This window comes from Lissotriton vulgaris, unplaced genomic scaffold (genome assembly GCF_964263255.1).
Source record: "Lissotriton vulgaris unplaced genomic scaffold, aLisVul1.2 SCAFFOLD_1120, whole genome shotgun sequence".
Classification (NCBI taxonomy): Eukaryota; Metazoa; Chordata; class Amphibia; order Caudata; family Salamandridae; genus Lissotriton; species Lissotriton vulgaris.
Window position 1 is genome coordinate 119,903 of NW_028250926.1, and position 20,143 is coordinate 140,045.

The following is a 20,143-nucleotide window of genomic DNA, read 5'->3' on the forward strand; positions in this document are numbered from 1 at the left end:
CACAACATATGTGCACAGATTAATTTCAGGGGTGCAACAGGGTGTCCTTTGGACACCCCTGCACCCTTGAAATCGCATTCTCAATTTGCGATTCGCTAATTGCGAATCGCAAATTGAGAATGTCTTCCCTTTCTTCCTACGGGCCTGTAAGCCCATAGGAATGAATGGGGAGGCATTCCTTAATTGCGAGTCGCAATTAAGGAATGTTTAGAAATCGCAAATTTTTCAGCGATTTCTTCATGCATAGGCTTTTTGATTTCTTCATTGCGATTCCTTAAAAATCACAATTAAGAAATCGCAAAAGCCAACAATGATGCATGTGCCTGTAAGTTCTCGCGGTAGCGTATAGCTAGGGAAGACTTGTTCGTTTTGCTGAATTTGAGGGTCTGAAAAATAATCCAGACTTCCTTTCTCATTGGTCAAGTTCCACGGTTATCATGTGTTTCTCATATAAATAAACTGATTGATCTAAGTGCATAGGTTTGTGTGTCACACAGAGGACCTTGCAAACAAATATGGAGCCAAACAGTAAGTCGTGCAAATCCATTAGGATGGGAGACATGTCATCACATTTCTTGGCTTCCACTACTAACCTAGTTGTGTCATTCTCTACTCAGTGGGGGACATTCAGGAGGACCTTTTATGAGGTCAGCTAGAAAGGCATTACTGCCAATTTAGCATTGAAAGATAGGCTCAATGTAGAACCTACAAAATTCCCTTCAAGGCAGAAAAAGAATAGTTTGCATATGTACATGCTTTCAAGTGCTCTTAATCGCACCAGCAAATACAGCATGCCTAGAGTAAGATTAACAGGCTGAAATGTATTTAGATACCTCTGTATGATCTTTGGAAAGGCAGCCTTTTTCACACTGAACTCAATATTCTTCTGAGGGAAAGTAGCCATTTTCAAAATGATCAAACCAACCAGTGCCATCCATATCACATAACACACCACATAGCCTGACCAAGCCTCTCTTTAAGAGAATTGAAGGATAGATTTGCAAATTGTGGGATGTGGGACAAACTGTGAACCTGAGGTTTGCAAACCACTGTCAGGCAGTGGAGATGATGGCTACAAAAATGTTTTTCTAGGGATCTGTGGTAAATGTTGATCACACTGGAAATGAAAATGACAGGACGAGATATAAGAGAGAGCAACCCGGACCAATCACCTGAGTCGTACTAAAGGCATGTAGGCGTGTTTATGGTATGGACACACAGGCAGAGTCATAAAATAGATAAAGATGGGGATGCTATAGTACAGTTATTGCAGTTTCTTGTTATTGCAAGAAAGACTAATTTGACTGAAGTCTGTTTTCACTTTTTCAGGAGGGTGATGTCACGTGATTTGTATATAACTTTATTGTTTTCACCGACACATTTAACCGTGATCAAGAAGCTCTTGCTTCGAAACGCGTTGAGTGATTTCTCCATGCAATACATTTCACTTTTGAAGCGAAGATGGGCCAACGCGTGTTGTCTTTTGATGAATAAGACGGCGTTTGTGATTTCAAATTGATTGAGGCCGGCGACCCCGCTGCGGCCCGCCAGTACAAGTGGCATTGGTTTTTCTCACGGAAATTTGGTTGATATATATATATATATGGTTCCAATCCTGCTTCTTCAATGATAAAACAGGCGCCGACTCCATGGGGTAAGAATCAAAGATTTATTTTATTCCAAAATGATCAGACGCGTTTCGGCGGACAAGTCCACCTTGTTTACTATATCTATATATATATATATATATATATATGTATACACACGCACAGGCACACACGCGCGCACACACACACACACGCACGCTAATGGAATACTCCTCTACTAGGCAGCAGCAGTATTTGACTTCAGTGTGTCCTCTGTTCATACAGGCCTGGAACAGGCCTATTAACCATTTCATAACAAAACGTAACGCAGGAACCAAAATTTTAGAAGGTGCTAAACCTATAGATATAACCATTCTTCATACTTCATAGCTAAAGCTGTAACACCCTCCTAATATCTAAGGAATTCAGGAATCCTTCGGCCCTGTGACAGGATTACATGAAATGTAATCCTGGTCAAAATGGACTGCTTTATATCTAGTCCTGAAACCACCTAAAAAGCAAACAAGGTATGACTTCTCATCACTTCCCTATTAGAGAGGAATATTGTTTAGGATTCAATGGCTGTAAGGGTCGGTTGCTCATTAACTGTATGTGCTGAAGTGACAGCAACTAAAACAACTCAGCCTTCCAAGACAGACACTGCAATGAAGCCTTGCCTATGACCTCAAATGGAGGACACATCACTTTAGAGAGCACCAAATTCCATTCCTATGGCAAAGACTTACTTCAAGCCTTTCAAACTCTACTGGTATCTTGAAATATTTTATTTGGCGAGATCCTCTTGAGTATGCTGTTACAGATGCACTTTGGACCTTTATCAAAGAAAACTGCAGCTTAGCTCTAGCCAAGTATAACAAGATGTTATCTTCTTGACAGGAGATAGGGTTCGGACGTAGTTACTAACACCATAAGCAGAATTTTTCCATTTGAAAGCATAAAAAGCTCTTGTTGAAGGTCTTTTAGGTTGCTTCCAAATTGCTGTGCACAAATAGGCAGGTTTATATATCCTCATTGTCTGATCGCAGGAGCCATACTGCCAAATTTCAGGACGTCAGGTTTGGGTGAAAGAGCTGGCACTGATTCCGGCCAATAGGCCCAGTTTGCCTGGATGTTTAAAATGTGGTTTAATAAACTTTGAAGACGCAGCCGCGGCCCATGTTAGTAAGAGCGGTGAGGCCGGGTAGGAGGATTTCAACAGACGACGACAAGGGAAAATTAATTATTTATTACATTTTCTGTTGTTGTTGTCTATCGAAATCCCACCGCCACCCAGCCTCACCGGACTTACCTGCACAGGCCGCAACTGTGAAAAAGGCCTGGAAGCTGCCATTGTTTCAGGAGCAATGAGGAACACTGTTGCTTTGGTCCTCCTTAGCAGAACTCTTTAGAGGCATTGTATCAGTGGAAAAAGTGTACAGAAAGGTTCCTGCCCAGTACATCAGAAGGACATTGACCCGAATGCCCGGCTGTTATAAAGCCTGGGTATTTAGAGCCTGATGAACGAAATTTCTATGCACAAAAAGTGCACGCCAACTTTTTTCAAAGACAAAAGTATTTTGGAAATCGACCTATGCACGAATAGGTCAGTCTAAAAAATTCAGAATCATTGAGGTTGCAATCTGACTTACCTCCCGAATATTTGTGTAGTAAGTCACAAATTGCTACTCTCCATGATTGTCAGCCCTCACCAAAATGGTGGCATGATGGGGTCAGCAGACCTCAATGTCTGTCAGTCAAATTTCTTGCAGAATGTAAAAACCTGTCTTATCTCATATTTGATTCTGTCTTTTTGAAATGTATGTGCTTATCTTGATTTAAATGATGTCTTTCTGTTCTTGAGTCAATCATTTCCTCAGGATATTTAGCAATTAATTTCTTCTGATCTGAATTGCCGAACTCATTATTAATTTGTTCAATTCTTTTTGTAGTGGTTCTTGATCAATCTCAGCATATATAACTAATATTTGGACCAATGTAGTGGACTCTTCCAGATTGCCAATTGAAATATATTCACATGGACACGAGATAAAATATGGAGTGTGTCAGATGTGGTTCAATGAATTTTCCACTAGATGGCAGCGTTGTGGGAGCGAAGATGAGACTTGATATAACTGTCTCCATATAGGATTGTAAATAACTGAACTGATTTGTTTATTTGTTACAATGAATTTAAATTGTAATGGATTGAAATGTAGAATCAAGGATACTACTACTACACCCAACCTTAAAGCTCTAGACCCCGTCTTCCCCCCACTTCGATCCGCTCTACTCCCGCCTACAGCTTCTCGGCTACAAAAGGAAACTCAATCCACACCACCGTATGCCCCCACCGCTCAGATCCCCCGAGTCCTCACCCAACACAGTGTCCCGACCAAACATGCGTCACAGCTCCCTAAGGATAACACAACCTTATCCTCCTACTCGACCCACTTATCGCAACCTCAAGAAGGCGCCCCACCGACAGTGACCCCTAACCTCACCAGTTCCCTCACAGATCTCAGAAACTCAAATTCTTGTCAGGACCCAATCCTCCTCCCTCAGAGGATTTCAAAAAGAGACAACCTGTCTTACACAATAAACAAGAGACAACACTGCTGCAACCCGACCTATACCTCACAAGGTGAATCCCCCCAAGACGCCCTCAACCCCACCCACGACTCAATGACGCAGCAACTCGCGTCACTTGAAAACCAGATAGACTTCGTCTCCCGGGGCCTATCCGAAATCCTCTCTAACCTAGGTAAAGCTCGCAGATACCACTAATCTTCTCCCTGGGTTCCCCCCACGGCCAACACCAACTGCCATAAGAGCCCCTCCCGGCCCTCAGATTCCCCTGTAACTCATCCTCAAAGACCCCCAAGAAGGGGCTTGGAACCTTGGCCACAAATAGCCTCTAGATCCACAGTCCCTCCCTTTAGGGCTCAAAGTCGCTCTAATACCGATACTAAACCCTTGACCTCTAGACCCACCAGAACAGAAGCAGCCTTGTCCGACACGGAAGCAGCCGCTCTAGCCTCTTCCTATGATACACCACCCTCCGACTCCCCCAAATCCAAAATCCAAGTGATCACAGGTCTCCGAAAGACCTTCCCTACACAAAAACCCCGAGACCGCCCGTCCTGACAACCATACCTAGGGCGCCCAAAGAAAAGACCGCCAGCAAAAAAGAGCCTTTCACCAACTGCTTACTCATTAACTGCAGGTCGGCCTCTTTGCATGCAACGGAACTAGCAGAGGCCATTCTCTCTCATGACATTGACATTGCGTTCCTCACGGAGACCTGGCTCAATAAGCTATCCCCAACATGTTTTGACATGCTTGTACCCCCGAGCTTCTCTCTCATCAACAAAGACAGAAAAGATCAATGAGGGGGAGGAGAAGCGATCATTCATAAAGACAACATGGTCATCACGGTAATAAACTCATATGACTACAACACATTTGAATGTCTCTCAACCAACATCAAGACCAAAGATAATGACTCTTTACTTTGTCACCTTCTCTATCATCCCCCAAGAAAAAAACGCAGCATTCGGAGAACAAATATCCGACCTGATAGCTCAAGGTGCCCTCGTCGATACCAACAATCTAATTCTTGGTGACCTGAACCTACGGTGGAATGAGACCAACAACCCGCTAATCCAATCCCTATCCAGTCTCCTCTGCGACAACAATTTAACCCAGTACTGTACAGAGGAGACGCACTACAAAGGAGCCATCCTGGATGCCATCATCGCGCAAAGAAACACAATCACTATTAATCACATACTCCCCATTGACTGGTCAGACCACCACATGATCCAATTCCTCATAAACCAACTTACCCTCGCTCAACCTCCTATGCAAGACCCCCCCAAATGGGTGAGAAACCTCTCCCAGGTTCCCACAGGAGTCATTGAAGAAGAGATAAGCTCACTTCTCCCAAACAACATTGAGCACCTCTCCACTAATGACCTCACTGACTGTTACAATGCCAACCTAGTATCCATGCTTGACAAAATGGCTCCCCTAAAACTCAAAAAGAGTAGAGCCATCCCATCCAGATCATGGTTCAACTCTGAACTCAACTCTGAAAGGAGAAATCTAAGAGCCAAAGAAAGAAAGTGGAGAAATAACCCTATCTGTATTCTTCGCAATCAACTCAAATCAGCCCGCAGGAAGTACAACAACCACAACAAAAACTAAAAATCCAGCTTTTTCCGCTCGGCACTGGATCGTGCCAAAAACAGACCTAAGGAGCTCTATAGCATCACCAGACAACAAACCTCCAAGCCCGTGTCCTCCCCTGTGCAGGCGTCCAAAGAACTATGCGACAAGTTCGCCAATTCTTTCAATGATAAGATCACAAAAATTGAACTCTCACTGGACGGCTTCAACACGCACCACGCAAAGAGCAGCTGGAGATTTGACAGAGTCCGCTAGAGTAAGATCACTGTATCTTTCTCCCGGTCCCTCTCCAAATGCCTGGCTTAGTTTCCAACCTATTCAAGAAACTAAGATAATCACACGGATCTCCACCTCCAAATCTTCAGCCCATGTCCTAGACCCACTGACCAAAAAAATTAAGCACACTCTAGCTCCGCTCTGGAGCAAGATTATAAATAGATCCCTGAAAAACGGAGTGGTTCCTGACTGCCTCAAAATGGGCCAAGTCACCCCCCTGCTGAAAACACCTGGCCTAGATGCGACAGATCTAAACAATTTTAGACCTGCATCGAACCACCCCCTCCTCTCAAAAACACTTGAAGGATGCGTACTTCATCAACTAACCCAGCACCTGGACAACATCAACCTCCTGGAACCCCACCAGTCTGGCTTGAGAAAAGGCTGTAGCACAAAAACCATGATGCTCAACATCATTGACAATATACATGGATCACTAGACTCCGACCAATGCTGCCTCCTCGTCCTCCTTGACCTCTCGGCAGCATTTGATACTGTTGATCACAAACTCCTCATAAGTGCTCTCCAAGAAAGAGCTGGTCTTGGCGAGGTAGTCCTCAAATTGTTCTCCTCCTTTCTTCACAATCATACACACACAAAAAAAAAATCTTCACTTCCGACCTCCAGCAAGTCAACAGGGGAGTCCCTCAGGGTGCGGTGCTTTCACCACAACTCTTCAAAATCTACATGGAACCTCTCTCCAAACTACTCAGAAAAACCAACATCCTCTTCCATCTCTACGCTGACGATACCCAGATCTACCTAGAAACGACCTCTCTCAAAGACATACAAAGACTTAATGATGTTTTGAAAGATATCCAACTCTGGTTGACAATCAACCACCTGAAACTTAACCCTGATAAGACTGAGACACTCCTCATCTCAAATAAGGAAGACAATCCCCAAATTGCAGAGTGGTTAAAGGCTATCGATGCACTCAACGGGAATCTTACTCTAGCGGACTCTGTCAAATCTCTAGGCATCACTCTTGATCCAAAACTGAATATGACTAGACACATTAAGAATTCAGTCAAGAGTGCGTTCCTTAACCTGAGACTACTGAACAAAATAAAACCCTACATTCCGCCCAATGATCTCAAACAGGCCACCCAATGTCTAGTACTGTCAAGACTGGACTATGGGTACGCAGTCCTCCCAGGAATTCTAAAGTCACATCTGGCTCCCATCAAAACAACGCTACATGCGGCTGCCAGAATGATCACCAACGTCAAGAAATACGATCATATCTCTCCCGCACTCAAGGAACTCAAATGGCTTCCAGTGGAAATGCGGATTAGCTTAAGAACAGCCTGCCTCCCCCACAAAGCCCTTCACACCGGCAAACCTGAGTACCTGCCGAAAAAACTCATAAAAGCCGGCCAGACCAGGAACTTGAGAAGCTCATACTCCCTCCTACTCATCCCACCTAAAACTAGAAAGAAAAAAACTGCAGATCGATCTTTCACTGAAAGCGCTCCCAAAATTTGGAATTCCATTCCCCTTCACATCAGAACCATTCCCTCTTTTGTAGAATTCAAATGCCAACTCAAATCCCTGCTCCTCAACCGCTCCCTAGGAAATGGATAGTGTGGGGCAAATAACAAACATCGAGCTTCGCTCCAGCTCTAAGACTCCGAAGATCCTCGAAGGCAAAAATGTCCCACATTACAATGTGCTGCTCTTTTATTTCTTGTACTCCTCTGTTTTATGTTCCTCCCTTATTTTGTATCTGATGATTATCTGTATTGTACTACTGTAAAGCGCTCCGATACCCCGGGGTCTGGCCAGCGCTATAGAAAACTTCTAAATAAATAAACATCTATAGGCTGTAAACCACTTGCACACAACAATATGGCGCTCACGATTTGTGAATGAAATGTCCTTCTTCAGTTTTGGTTATTTTAAATATATGTATGCCTGTTTGTACGCCGCCCGTCGACACTGACGAAGGCTTAGGCTGAAACGCGTTTGTTGTTATTTTTGGGCACAAATTGTTTTGTTTTGCATAGAATAAAACCAGCAGTGTCTGGCAACGTTTAGTAATTTCTTTCTGATGTATATTTATATATACACAAAAACATGTAAAACAAAATATATTTGGATGGATAGATAGATAGATAGATAGATAGATAGATAGATAGATAGATAGATAGATAGATAGATAGATAGATAGATAGATAGATAGATAGATAGATAGATAGATCTGATACCAGACAATACAACTGCATTGCAGGGGAAAAGGTGTGCGTTGTAATGCCCTGAGTGGTAAAGAACCACTTTGTAAAGTATAATGTTCCCTCAAAACAGACAAACATAGGAAAAGACGAGGAATTTACCTGACAACGGAGCTCCAAGGAGGCCGCCAACACTCTCAAGCATCTGCAGCAAGCCTAAGCCTCCCAGAAGTTGTCTGATGCCTACGAGCTGCGGCACGAGAGAGAACACAACAGGGGTCATTGCACCGGCACCCAGCCCATACAACAAGCTGATGATCAAAAGGGCATGGTAGCTTTGTCCCAAGGGGATTGCGATCAGGCTCAGACCCGTGAGCGCGGTCCAGAACGTCAGCAGGTGCTGTAATTTGAAGGTCCCTTTGTCAGCCAGCCAACCAGAGAGGAGCCGTCCACAGATGTCGATGATGGCAGCTGCAGACATGAGGAAGGCAGCCTGGTACTCACTGAAGCCCTGAACTCGGGCGTGCGCCACCAGGTGCACATAGGGGATGAAGTAGCCAGTGTTGATGAGGAGAATGGCCAAGACGTATCTCATGAAGGGCCAGTGGGAGAGCAAGGGTAAGCCGAAGAGCACAGAGCACTGCCTGCACCGACTATTGTCAGTGTCCTCTGCCTGGGCCAGGTCCTCTTTCAGGGTCAGAGGTCGAAGCAAGGCACCGCAGACCAAGAGGTTCAAGGTGATGCCAGAAACGATGATCAGGGCTCCTCGCCAACTGTAGGAGTCCACCAAGTACTGGAAAAGAGGTGAAAACGCAAAGGAGGAAATACCCACGCCTGTGAAGGCCAGTCCGGTGGCCAAGGTCCTCTTCTTCTTGAAGTATCGAGCAACGGCTCCAATGGAAGGGGTGAACACCAGGGCGTAGCCTATGCCTAGAAAGATAGAAACACAGGGCTAGTTAGCAAATTCACATGAGACTGAGCTCTACCTCACTAGCTCTCCAAGCGCCAGCCTGGATCACTGGGATCACACATCTACAAAAGAGTGAATATCATGGGTACAATGGTAGACCTTGATGTGAAGTGCAGTTTTTGGGTCCATTTAAAAAAATGTGCTTGTTGGAGGAAAGAGGAAAGATCCGCATAAGTATCCCATCGGTGGTGCTAAATCACCATAGAAAATGGATTTTTTAAAGTTGATTGCATGGCCATCAGAAAGCAAAGTGCTTCTTTACTTGGACACAGAAACCTCTGCTGCTGAAAGTCTGAGTATAGTGTCTGGCTTCCTTTGAGGTGCAATATGTGGCTAAGATTATACAAATTTTGGGACGCTTTTGAACCCAAGTAATGTCCAAAAAGACAGAGAACAAAAGTAATTCCTCCTTAAATCTAAGGTAGAGAAATGGAATTATTCAGCAGTGGGAGACCAAATCATGTGGTAACACTGTAGTAATTATGCAGTATAGGAAGGCAAATTATGCAGCAATATGTGACCCTTATTTCCCTTAAAATAAATCTGTGCTGAACAGAGTAGCCCATTTCATATTTGTTAGGTACATATCTCACATGCAGGTTCCTTAGGAAACAAGACACAAGACTTTAAAAAGAGAGGCAGGATGTTTGTGATTCATGACATAACTGCAGCTGTGTCTTGAAATAAGAAAAGCTGAAGTGAGATGCAACAATGTGAAGTGATGTGCAGAGGGATGCAATAATGTGAAGGGGTGTGCAGAATGATGCAACAATGTCAAGTGATGTGCAGAGGGATGCAGCATTGTGAAGTGATGTGCTGAATGATGCAGCATTGTGAAGTGATGAGCAGAATAATGCAACAATGTGAAGTGATGTGCAGAGGGATGCAACAATGTGAAGTGATGTGCAGAATGATGCAACAATGTGAAGTGGTGTGCAGAGGGATGCAACAATGTGAAGTGATGTGCAGAGGGATGCAACAATGTAAAGTTATGTGCAGGGAGATGCAACAATGTGAAGTGATGTGCAGAGGGATGCATCATTTGTAAAGTGATGTGCAGAATGATGCAACAATGTGAAGTGATGTGCAGAGGGGTGCAATAATATGAAGTGATGTGCATGGAGATGCAACAATGTGAAGTGATGTGCAGAGGGATGCAACAATGTAAAGTTATGTGCAGGGAGATGCAACAATGTGAAGTGATGTGCAGGGAGATGCAACAATGTGAAGTGATGTGCAGAATGATGCAACAATGTGAAGGGATGTGCAGAGGGATGCATAATTGTGACGTGATGTGTAGAATGATGCAACAATATAAAATGATGTGCAGAATGATATAACAATGTGAAATGATGCGCAGAGGGATGCAGCAATGTCACGTGATGTGCAGAGGGGTGCAACAATGTGAAGTGATGTGCAGGGAGATGCACCAATGTGAAGTGATGTGCAGAACGATGCAACAATGTGAAGTGATGTGCAGAGGAATGCAGCAATGTGAATTGTTGTGCAGAGGGATGCAACAATGTGAAGTGATGTGCAGAGGGATGCGGCAATGTAAAGTGATATGCAGAGGGATGCAGCAATGTGAAGTGATGTGCAGAGGGATGCAAAATTGTGAAGTGATGAATAGAATGATGCAACAGTGTGAAGTAATGTGCTGAATGATGCAACAATGTGAAGAGATGTGCAGAGGGATACAAAATTGTGAAGTGATGAATAGAATGATGCAACAGTGTGAAGTAATGTGCTGAATGATGCAACAATGTGAAGAGACGTGCAGAGGGATGCAACAATGTGAAGTGATGTGCAGAGGGATGCAGCATTATGAAGTGATGTGCAGAAGGATGCAGCATAGTGAAGTGTTGTGCAGAATGATGCAACAATGTGAAGTGATGTGCAGAGGGATGCAACATTGTGAAGTGATGCAGGGGGATAGAGACGCTGTGTGCATAGGGAGGTGTAGACAATTTGAAGTTATTTATGTGAGACCTACACAAAGTGGAGACGGGCGACATGCAGATAACATAAAGTGCTGAACAGTAAAATGCATACAACAAGAAGGCATATGCAGAGTGATTCTGAATATGTCACATGCAGCTAGACGCAGACAGTGCTGACGAGCAGTGAGGTGCAGACAGTATGAAGGGACAAGCTGCAAGAGGCACTCAATACATTGAGGTCTGTGATGCAGCTAATGTGAAGTGCTATGCATTGGGGTGCAAGGTATATGCAAATATGTGCATGGAGATGTAGACACTGTAAGGTTGTGTAATGAGATGCAGATGATGTGAAGTGATGTACAGAGAGGTGCAGACAATATGAAGACACACAATGCATGGAGGTGTGTGATGCCGCTAATGTAGGTGCAGACAATATGAAGACACACAATGCATGGAGGTGTGTGATGCCGCTAATGTGAAATGATGTACACTGAGATGCAAATAATATGCAGTAATGTGCACAGGGGAGTTCCTGTAAACTCCAAATGGGTGCAGGATTCAGCTCTGTGAGGATGAAGAGCATCAGAGAGGAGCAGGAGCGGGTGGTAGGACAGCAGCACAGAAGCGAAGGCAACTACTGTTGATGATGCCGTGTGTTGGCGGGTACATTAGTCTGTGTATGTGTATGCATGCATGAAGTGTGCAGTGTCTGCAGCCATCGATGAAATGCTGGCAACGTACAATGGTGGAAATTCTTACCAAGTTTTGCCATCAACAAGATGAGGTTCATTGCCCACGCTTAGTTAATGGTTATAATCCTGGCTCTGGCCCAAAGATGGTTATTCTTAGCAACTTGAGGGCAAGCGCATGGCCTACTCTTGGTCAAATGCTGACCATCACACACTGGTGGTAATTCTTGGTAACTTATGGCAAACCATAAAATTATACCCACTGCTCGCCAATCCATGGCATTATGCCGATTGCCCAACCCTGGTAAAATGCTGAATGCTGTATAATGGTGGCATTTCATTCCAACTTGTAGACATCCATGGTGTGATGCCCTACCCTCATAAATGTCTGTCTCTGCCATAATGGTGGTAAATATTAGCAACTTGTAGGGACCCACAGCATGTCGCCCACCACTAATAAAATGCTGGTTGTTGCATATTGTTGGTATTGTGGGCATCCATTGTATGAACCTGCCTATAACTGGCACAATGTTGGTCCTGACAGAGTGGTAGTCATTCTTGGCATGGGGAGCCAATTCATGGTAAAGTGATGCCCACCCATTGAATAGTGGAAGTCATTGGCATTGTGATGGTAATTCATGGTATACTGTGGGCATCTGCAGCGCAATGGTGCCCATCTCTGGCATAATATTCACTCTGGCGCAATAGTGACAGTTCTTGATACACTGTGGGCATGCTTGGTACAGTGATGATTCTGGCACCCTGGTGATCATCTGTGACATATTAGCTATCAGTGGGACACAAATACTCCAAACAAACATAAGGAGACGAGATAAGGAAAACTAACAAATGAAACAGGTTTTTAAAAATTTCCTCAAAGCCAGATGAGAATGTAGAGTTTTTAAATAGAAAGGAAGATTATTCCAGAGATGAGGGCAGAGGAAGTTAGGGGACTGACAATCCAGCTCTTGAATACATGAAAACTAGACAGCATCTTGGAATTGGAGTGTAAATCTCTTGCCGAGTAGTGACATTTGAATTGCACTCGTAAGCACGACTTCTCAGTGTTAAAAAACATTTTATAAATGGGGTAGATGGCTTTGAAGATAACCCTTTGCTCCAACTGCCAGTGAAATGCACACTACTTTCCTTCGGTAACACACTTTATGGTGGACACACGGTCTAACTTCAAGTTCCTCACTTTAAAATATCCCCTAGGCATCAGGCTGGATCCTGAGAATTTTCTAGCAATGTACCTGTGTGCCCGTAGGGGGGTTTTGTGCCTCAGGGGTTGACTCCACACTACACCCCAAGTGACAGAGCCAAGCCGCATGAAAGTGTCACCCCTGCACATTATTGTGAGTTTCTTATCTTTTCCCTTTCTGCACCCTCATATGCAGAGCATAAAACAATTGTTGGCGACAGTGTGCCATTCACTATCTAAGTGTGCCAGGTATGCCCAGACGTGGGTCCTGGGCTCACTGTGCCACTGGAATCAAGCTATCCTGGCTGAAGAGGGGTGAAACCCCAAAACCAGTCCTAGGATGCTTGTTTCCGGTCCAGGGAGGACCTGGCTTGTGGAGGGACATCTGGAGGGAAGATGACACCCACCACCTCAGCCGGCAAGTCAAACTCAGCCAATTGCTGCTGCTCGATCTCTGTGCATGGTGGTGTAAGTTGCAGAGATTCCGATGAAGGATGTTGCCCTGTAGCTGAGACAGGAGGTCCTCCTGGACTGGTAGCATGATTGGAGGTCACATGTGGGAAAGGCATACAGGAGTTCCTTTGTTGATTCCGGCAAGAATTAATCTCTTAATAAATGTTCTTGCAGAAGCTCCAAAATGCAAAACTGTTAACCGTCAATATTCTTGACAGTGATGAATAGATGGAGGCAGGATTCTCCTCTCTGGTTGAATACGCCATGACAGGATTCAGATGCCACTTGTGACCTGCAAGACAACATCTGCTGAATTTATCCAATCTCACATTCAGGGAACCTGCCAAGTGACTTGAAAGATGTTCTGCTGTTCAGCCACATCCAGAGATGCAAAGCCTACTAGCAACTGTGCACGGACTCCATTCTGCACTGCTTATTGAAGTACCACATGGCAGTAGTGTTGTCTGAGAGAACCCGCACCAGTCTCCCTTTGATGGATGGCAAAAAAGCCTTCAAGGCCTCAGATGGTCCACGGCTCCAGTAGCCAGATGTGGAGCTCTTCCACCACTTGAAACAAGAGGCCTCACATGTTACCTTTCCAAAACACCCCTCCAACTCAGCAGCAAAGGGTCTGTCACCACCTCCATCACTGTAAGTGAAAGTGTTCCTGGACCACCCTGATTCACAAGTAAGGCTTGTTGGACTGCAAGATATGCATAAGAAAACACACATCCTGCAACTCCAACAACACCATCCAGTCTTCCTCGTCCAAAGCAGATAGGATCTGAGCTAATGTGAGCATGTTGAATGTGTCCTACTGCAAGAAGATACTTAGGGGTCAAAGGTCCAGGATAGGTTTAGGCCCTGTTCATTTCTTGAATTAGGAAATAGTTTGAATAACAATGGCTGCCTTTCTCTGTATCGGGTACCTGCTCTGTGTAACCCATGAAAGTGTGGAAGGTAAAAGATGTACCACCCGTCCCAAGACAGAGAGATATTACTTTAAAATTAGGTCTGGTGTAGGAGGAATAATGGGTGAAAGGAGAGGAAAAGAAGGGTGTGGCCCTTTTGAAAAGTCTCCAAGACCCATTAGTAAGATGTGATGGATGTCCAGCCTGGGAGAAAATGTTGAATCCTGCCACCCACCAGTTGGGTGTGAGCCACTGAAGGCAAAGTAAAGGGGTTTGTTGGCCACTGTGATAGGGGAAGAGGATTTGAAATACTTTGCCTTTGACACAATGGCGACAGCTGTAAATCCAGTCCCTCAGCTAACCTCTGAACCACCACTGTAAATGAGGCAATTTCTTTCATTAATGGCCCATATGGCAAGTTATGTTCTGTTTCTGGGAAGATGTCAAGCCCACTTGCATTTTGAAAGTCAAGGTATAAGGTATAATGAGGGGGGAACAAGCCATGCTTCTCACCATCATCATCAGTATCCTGGGTGTACCCTATTCTGCAACAGGGTCAGAGTCAGGACGAAAAAGAAAATGTAGCCCTACCTGATAGCTGTGTTGCAGCTCCTGATTAGAGTCATTACAGTCGGTTGCCTTTTGTGAATTTGTAATGAGACATTGATTAAGCTAGAGCCAGCATTGTCTCGGCGTCCGACATGAGTCCGCCCCTGTGGAGTTGGTAACGGCGTCACAGCAGCAAGGACCATCATGGACCTCAAGACTGGAGTGGGAAACTGTACCAGAGTTGGGAGAGGCCTGGTAAGGTAGAATGTAGTATGGGAGGACGCGCTGGTGGTAACCCGACTGCTGTCCACTGAATTCCGTAGGATCCAAAGGCATGCCATAAGCATCTAGATGCACTCCTACAATTTGCAGCCTGGCCTCCTTAACCCCTTCGATGCTGATGACGAGCTCAGCTCGTCATCAGCCACGGTGGTCGTGTGCGGATGACGAGATGAGCTTGTCATCTAACGCGGCTTTTAGAAAAGAGCCGCGTAGTGGAAAAATAACTGCCGCAGTGATGCGGTTAAAGACCTTGATTTTTTGCAGGGCTGACGATGGCCTGGTAAACTTTGTGCATGTTGGGATCAACTGGGGTATCAGTTGCATGACCAATGGCCTCAAGGGAGTGTGACTCAAATCATGCTGCCCTTGTGCCTTTTCTCTTGAGTCAAGCGTGATGGGATGGGGTCAGGTACTCTTTTCCTTTCTTATACTTAGCCATACCCAAATATTCTAAGTCGGAAGTGGATCTGTCACGAGAACGGTCTCAGGACCAGGTTCATGACTTAGCGAAGGACCTGTGTGAAGTCCCCAACTTCTTTTTATTCTCGTTGATGTACAACTTAATTTCGGGTGCATTTGTGCACATATGTCACACAACTTCAGGTTGTGGCCAGAGCCGAGACCCCAGAGGCTCACCCTGTGCGAGTTTGTGACTAACATCTGCTTCCCACAGTCGCAGAATTGCATGAATCCTGCCTTTTTTGGTGGGGGCATCCTTCCCTAGCAAACGGGAAACATCCATTATAACGCAGTCCTTACATTGCACTGCTTTTACAACACAACTGTCACAACGCAACTGCCTTTGCATCGCATGCCATTACAACACATACCATTACAACGCATATCACTACAACACATGCCATTACATACCATGCCATTACAACGCATTATAAGGTAAGTAATGTGGAATTTTAAGTTTAGGGTGGGTATGGGTTTTGGGGTAGTTGGGAATAGTAAATTTACATTCTATGCTATCAAACACTTTCCCTACTGGTGCACTAAAAGTATTATGGTTTTAATGGTATGCGTTGTAATCGTAATTTTAAAAAATGCGTTGTAATGGCATGCGTTGTAAAATCATGCGATGTAAAAACCGCATTGTAAAAGCATGCGTAGTAATTGTTTGTGTTGCAACGTCAAATATTCCTAACAAACTGTTGAAGAGTTGTTTGGATTATTTGGAAGACCGACAAATGTGGGAGTAGAACTCTGTATCTGGGTCAAAAGGCGCAGAAAAAAAGGAACAGACATCAGCGCACAATGGTGGAGCTTACAATGGGCTTTACTCCATCACTTCCGGGGGAGTCTGGAATCTGTGCAAAGCCGCACAACGCCACCTATCAGCATGAAGGAGCATTGCTGGAAAATTCAGTGAATCCAGTCTGGTGCCTGGGAGAGGTCTTGAAGTGGGGATCTGCGGTGGGAAGTATCAATTAGAAGTTTGATTATGACATGAGAGAGATGATCAGATTTGTTAAGAGGAGCCGCTGTCTGGAGTGCAAAATTCTGAATTGTTTGTAGTGTAAGTAAGCTGGTTTCAGGCAGACCAAGGTGAATGATCCTACTGTGGTCTATTTTGGCGAGAATACAACCTGGGATTACTTGAGCATGCTATGCTTGGTGCAGACCTGAAGAACAGTTCCTAATCCTTTTAGTCACCTGGAATTCCCCCAAATTATGGGGAATACACGCCCCACCTCACCTGGCTACAGCTCAGGTAAAACGGAGCACCGCTCTGTCCGTCGGTACTCCGGACATCCGTCTGGGCTGTCATGGAGGGAGGTCACCACTTCCTTCGGGTGAAGGATCCCAAATGATGTAGGGCGGTACAGGATGGGTATCTGATGGGAATCATTGTTTGTCACCACTAATTATTCTCTATGGACTTCGTGATTGTACCCTTCAGATAACACAGTCTTTCTAGATAGCTTTCTTTTCTGACCCATTGTTATCTCAATAATTAGTTTGTAAATTATAAGGGATGATAGCAATGCATGGTCAATAAATATTCCCTTTTGACCCTACTTGTGTATTTACATTAACGTTGTTAACCTTTTAAAATGTCTGTTATGTATGCAACTCGAGCAAGCTCAGTGTTTTAAAATTAATTTACATCAATTCCTCTCGTTTTGATTGTGGTGCATTTAATGTAAAGAAAAACAACTCAAGAGACCAACCTACAGGTGCATATATTATACACACTTGTATAGAGTCTTCAACTATTAGTATGGCAGCAAACTGCTTTATTAACCTGGGCGCCCTTTTCTTTCAGTTGGCATGCTATTGTTTAAAATGAGAAAGCAAGACAAAGTGGTAGGTAAGGAAAGAGACATAGAGAGTAGAAGGTGTGCATGTGTTGGCTTGCATGCAAGTGTGTCAATCTAGTGACAGAAATTGGTCCTGTCAAAGTATTGAATTAAATGTAGCCTATTTAAGGGATGATTGGGCCCGACCAGCCCTAGAAGAGCAAAAGCCAATACCTCCCCATCTCTGGCATGTCTGCACTCAGATTCTGACCAGCTGCATTTCCCTGGTTGATGCATATACCTTTGGGCTTGCAGCTAGGGAGAGGCCAGGAGTTTGGGACAGAGTTAATGATGCACTCTTCTTCATTTCTCTAGCTGTAGTAAATTCTGGCAGGGCAGAGGTGTCAGGGAGGTTCTAGGAGTGCTCAGAAAGGGTGCAGTGAGACAGAGACAACATGAATCCATGTTCTGTGCTGTGTGAAGTTCAATCACTGAATGTGGATTGGTAGGTGGGGAAAGGTTCAGGCACTCCACACCTCTCTGGGCCTGCGGGAGGACTCACCTGACAGAAGCCCGATGCATAAGTAGAGGTGCACCAGTCCAGTTGCAAAGGACCCCAGGAACATGCCGAGGCTGGACAAGAATCCCCCAACCATCACCACAGGGCGAGCGCCATACCGAGTGCTGAGGGCACTGGCAAGAGGACCTGTGATAAGAAAGAAACATCAGGGCTGCAGAGTAAACTATGAGGGTCTCATATCACACGCAAAGGTCATGCATTGCAGCACAAGGGTGCAGATATCATCGGGACACATACCAGATCCAATGGCCACGTATCGCATCACGGAATCATAGAGTGGACAATGTACAACAGTCACATAGTGTAATTCTGCATCACACAGTTGGGTCAGGTTTCACAACAGTAGGGTCACCAATTATACCGCATGGGTGTACATTATACCAAGAGGTAGACCGTACCCATGGAGGTCCCACAGTATGGTGGCACCAGACTCCATAAATACAGAGTCACATAACACTCTCTGGTGTACCTTATCAGATGCCAAGGACCAGTTATCGCACCACAGAGACAGCATTCTCTTCCACATCTATTATATATTCACTCACTCATCCCACTATTGCGGCTTAGTACTATACCCTCTTCAACGCTGATGACGGCTCCCAGCCGTCATGAGTCACGGTGGGCGTGTGCTGATGACGGCCGGGAGCCGCCATGACCACGCCCGCGATTGGAATGCTCAGCACTGCGGCGGAATTCGCGCCGCAGTGATGAGGTTAACTCAGGGACCGCTTATGAAGCTACTGAGAAGTATCACAACACAAGGGTCAGGCGCAACACAACAGGTGAACATATCCCAGCCAGGCGAATGGTTGGGGGCTACATTGAATTAAAGACCACATGGCAAGCCGAACCATGTTTATCCATTATCCCTAATGCTGACCATTGGTTTTTATTAAGCAGTTCTTGGCTGAATACATTACACTGTCCTTTGGCAGTGCCCAAAGGGTGGACTCAGGTTACAAATCTAGGACTTTGTGGCTGCGACAAAGTATCTCCACAGGACATACCTCACTTTATTATGTTCTGTGGTTTTTATGGCAATCTGTGTAGGATTTGTATAAGCCCCCTGCTGCATAGCTTTCATTTTAAGAAGTTCAACCTGCTTTGTTGCATTTCCAAATGCTGCACAGCGAACAAGTCTGTTTTTCAATAGTGTCCTTCCTAAAAGGGGCCATTAACAAAGACAGAGGAGGGAGGTTTTAGAAACACACTTTTTTATTTACGGAACTTTTTATTCATGTACACTTATGAAATATTCTTTGGTTGAGTACAATTCCCGTATTTTAACTGTCTTGTCGCGATGAATTGTAATTATATAATTTTGTATTTATGTTTTTTTTAATGTTTTGGTTTTAACCGAATAGAGATTCTTGACTAACAATAGCATGACTGGAGGACAGAACAGACTAGGAGGACGCTTTGGTTACTAGGCGGTCACAATTCAGGGGTTTCTCTGCACCCAATGAGTGCAGGTGTTACTGCACCAGGGTGTTAGCAGCATACTCTAGAGACATATGTTACAAAAGGATTATAGCACAGGTAGGAGTAGAACATCTACTCGAGCGGCAGAAAGAAGCTGTGCCCTCTTGCGCTGCCCATGGTGCAGTTTGCACTGATTTTCCAGTGCAGGACAAATACCCAGCACTAAAATCAGAGTGAATGGCTGACCTAACACATTACTTCGCTAGCGGAGCGCCGCGTAGCGTGCCGGAGTTTTTCAGTCACTTTGCGGAGTTCCTTGTAACAGACTTTGCAAATTCCGCCCAGGACTAAATTTGACAAGTGACCTCTTAGAATTCTTGTTATGTTTTTTTGTATACCTACAAGAGACTTCCTATGAGATACTGCCCTTTGGTGGCTTATAGTAAACACTACATTCCAGCTACAAATTGTGAAGATTGAGATATGCTTCGGGGAAGGGAAGATATTTATAGATTTATGAAATGACATCCCTTCTAAAGTGGTTAGACAGAAAACAGAATTGGACTTCTGCCTGATAGTCAAACTGGCTGTTAGTTTAAAGGAAGAACAGAAAGCTAGAATATACAAAAAATGAAACACGAAGACAAAAACAGAAATATTTAATTCTTCACTG

General features: G+C 44.6%; 1 protein-coding gene across 3 annotated transcripts in view; it reads right to left on the minus strand.

Moving 5' to 3' along the window:
• LOC147663077 (monocarboxylate transporter 13-like) overlaps positions 1 to 20,143 on the minus strand; it is a 217,219-nt gene that overhangs the window by 10,342 nt on the left and 186,734 nt on the right. For all 3 annotated transcript variants that reach the window (XM_086950699.1, XM_086950698.1, XM_086950697.1), the window contains 2 exons: positions 18,031 to 18,174; positions 8,387 to 9,154 (listed from right to left, as the gene is read on the minus strand). In XM_086950699.1, coding sequence (XP_086806825.1) covers positions 8,387 to 9,154; positions 18,031 to 18,174 — 912 coding nt within the window. The remainder of the gene's footprint in view (positions 1 to 8,386; positions 9,155 to 18,030; positions 18,175 to 20,143) is intronic.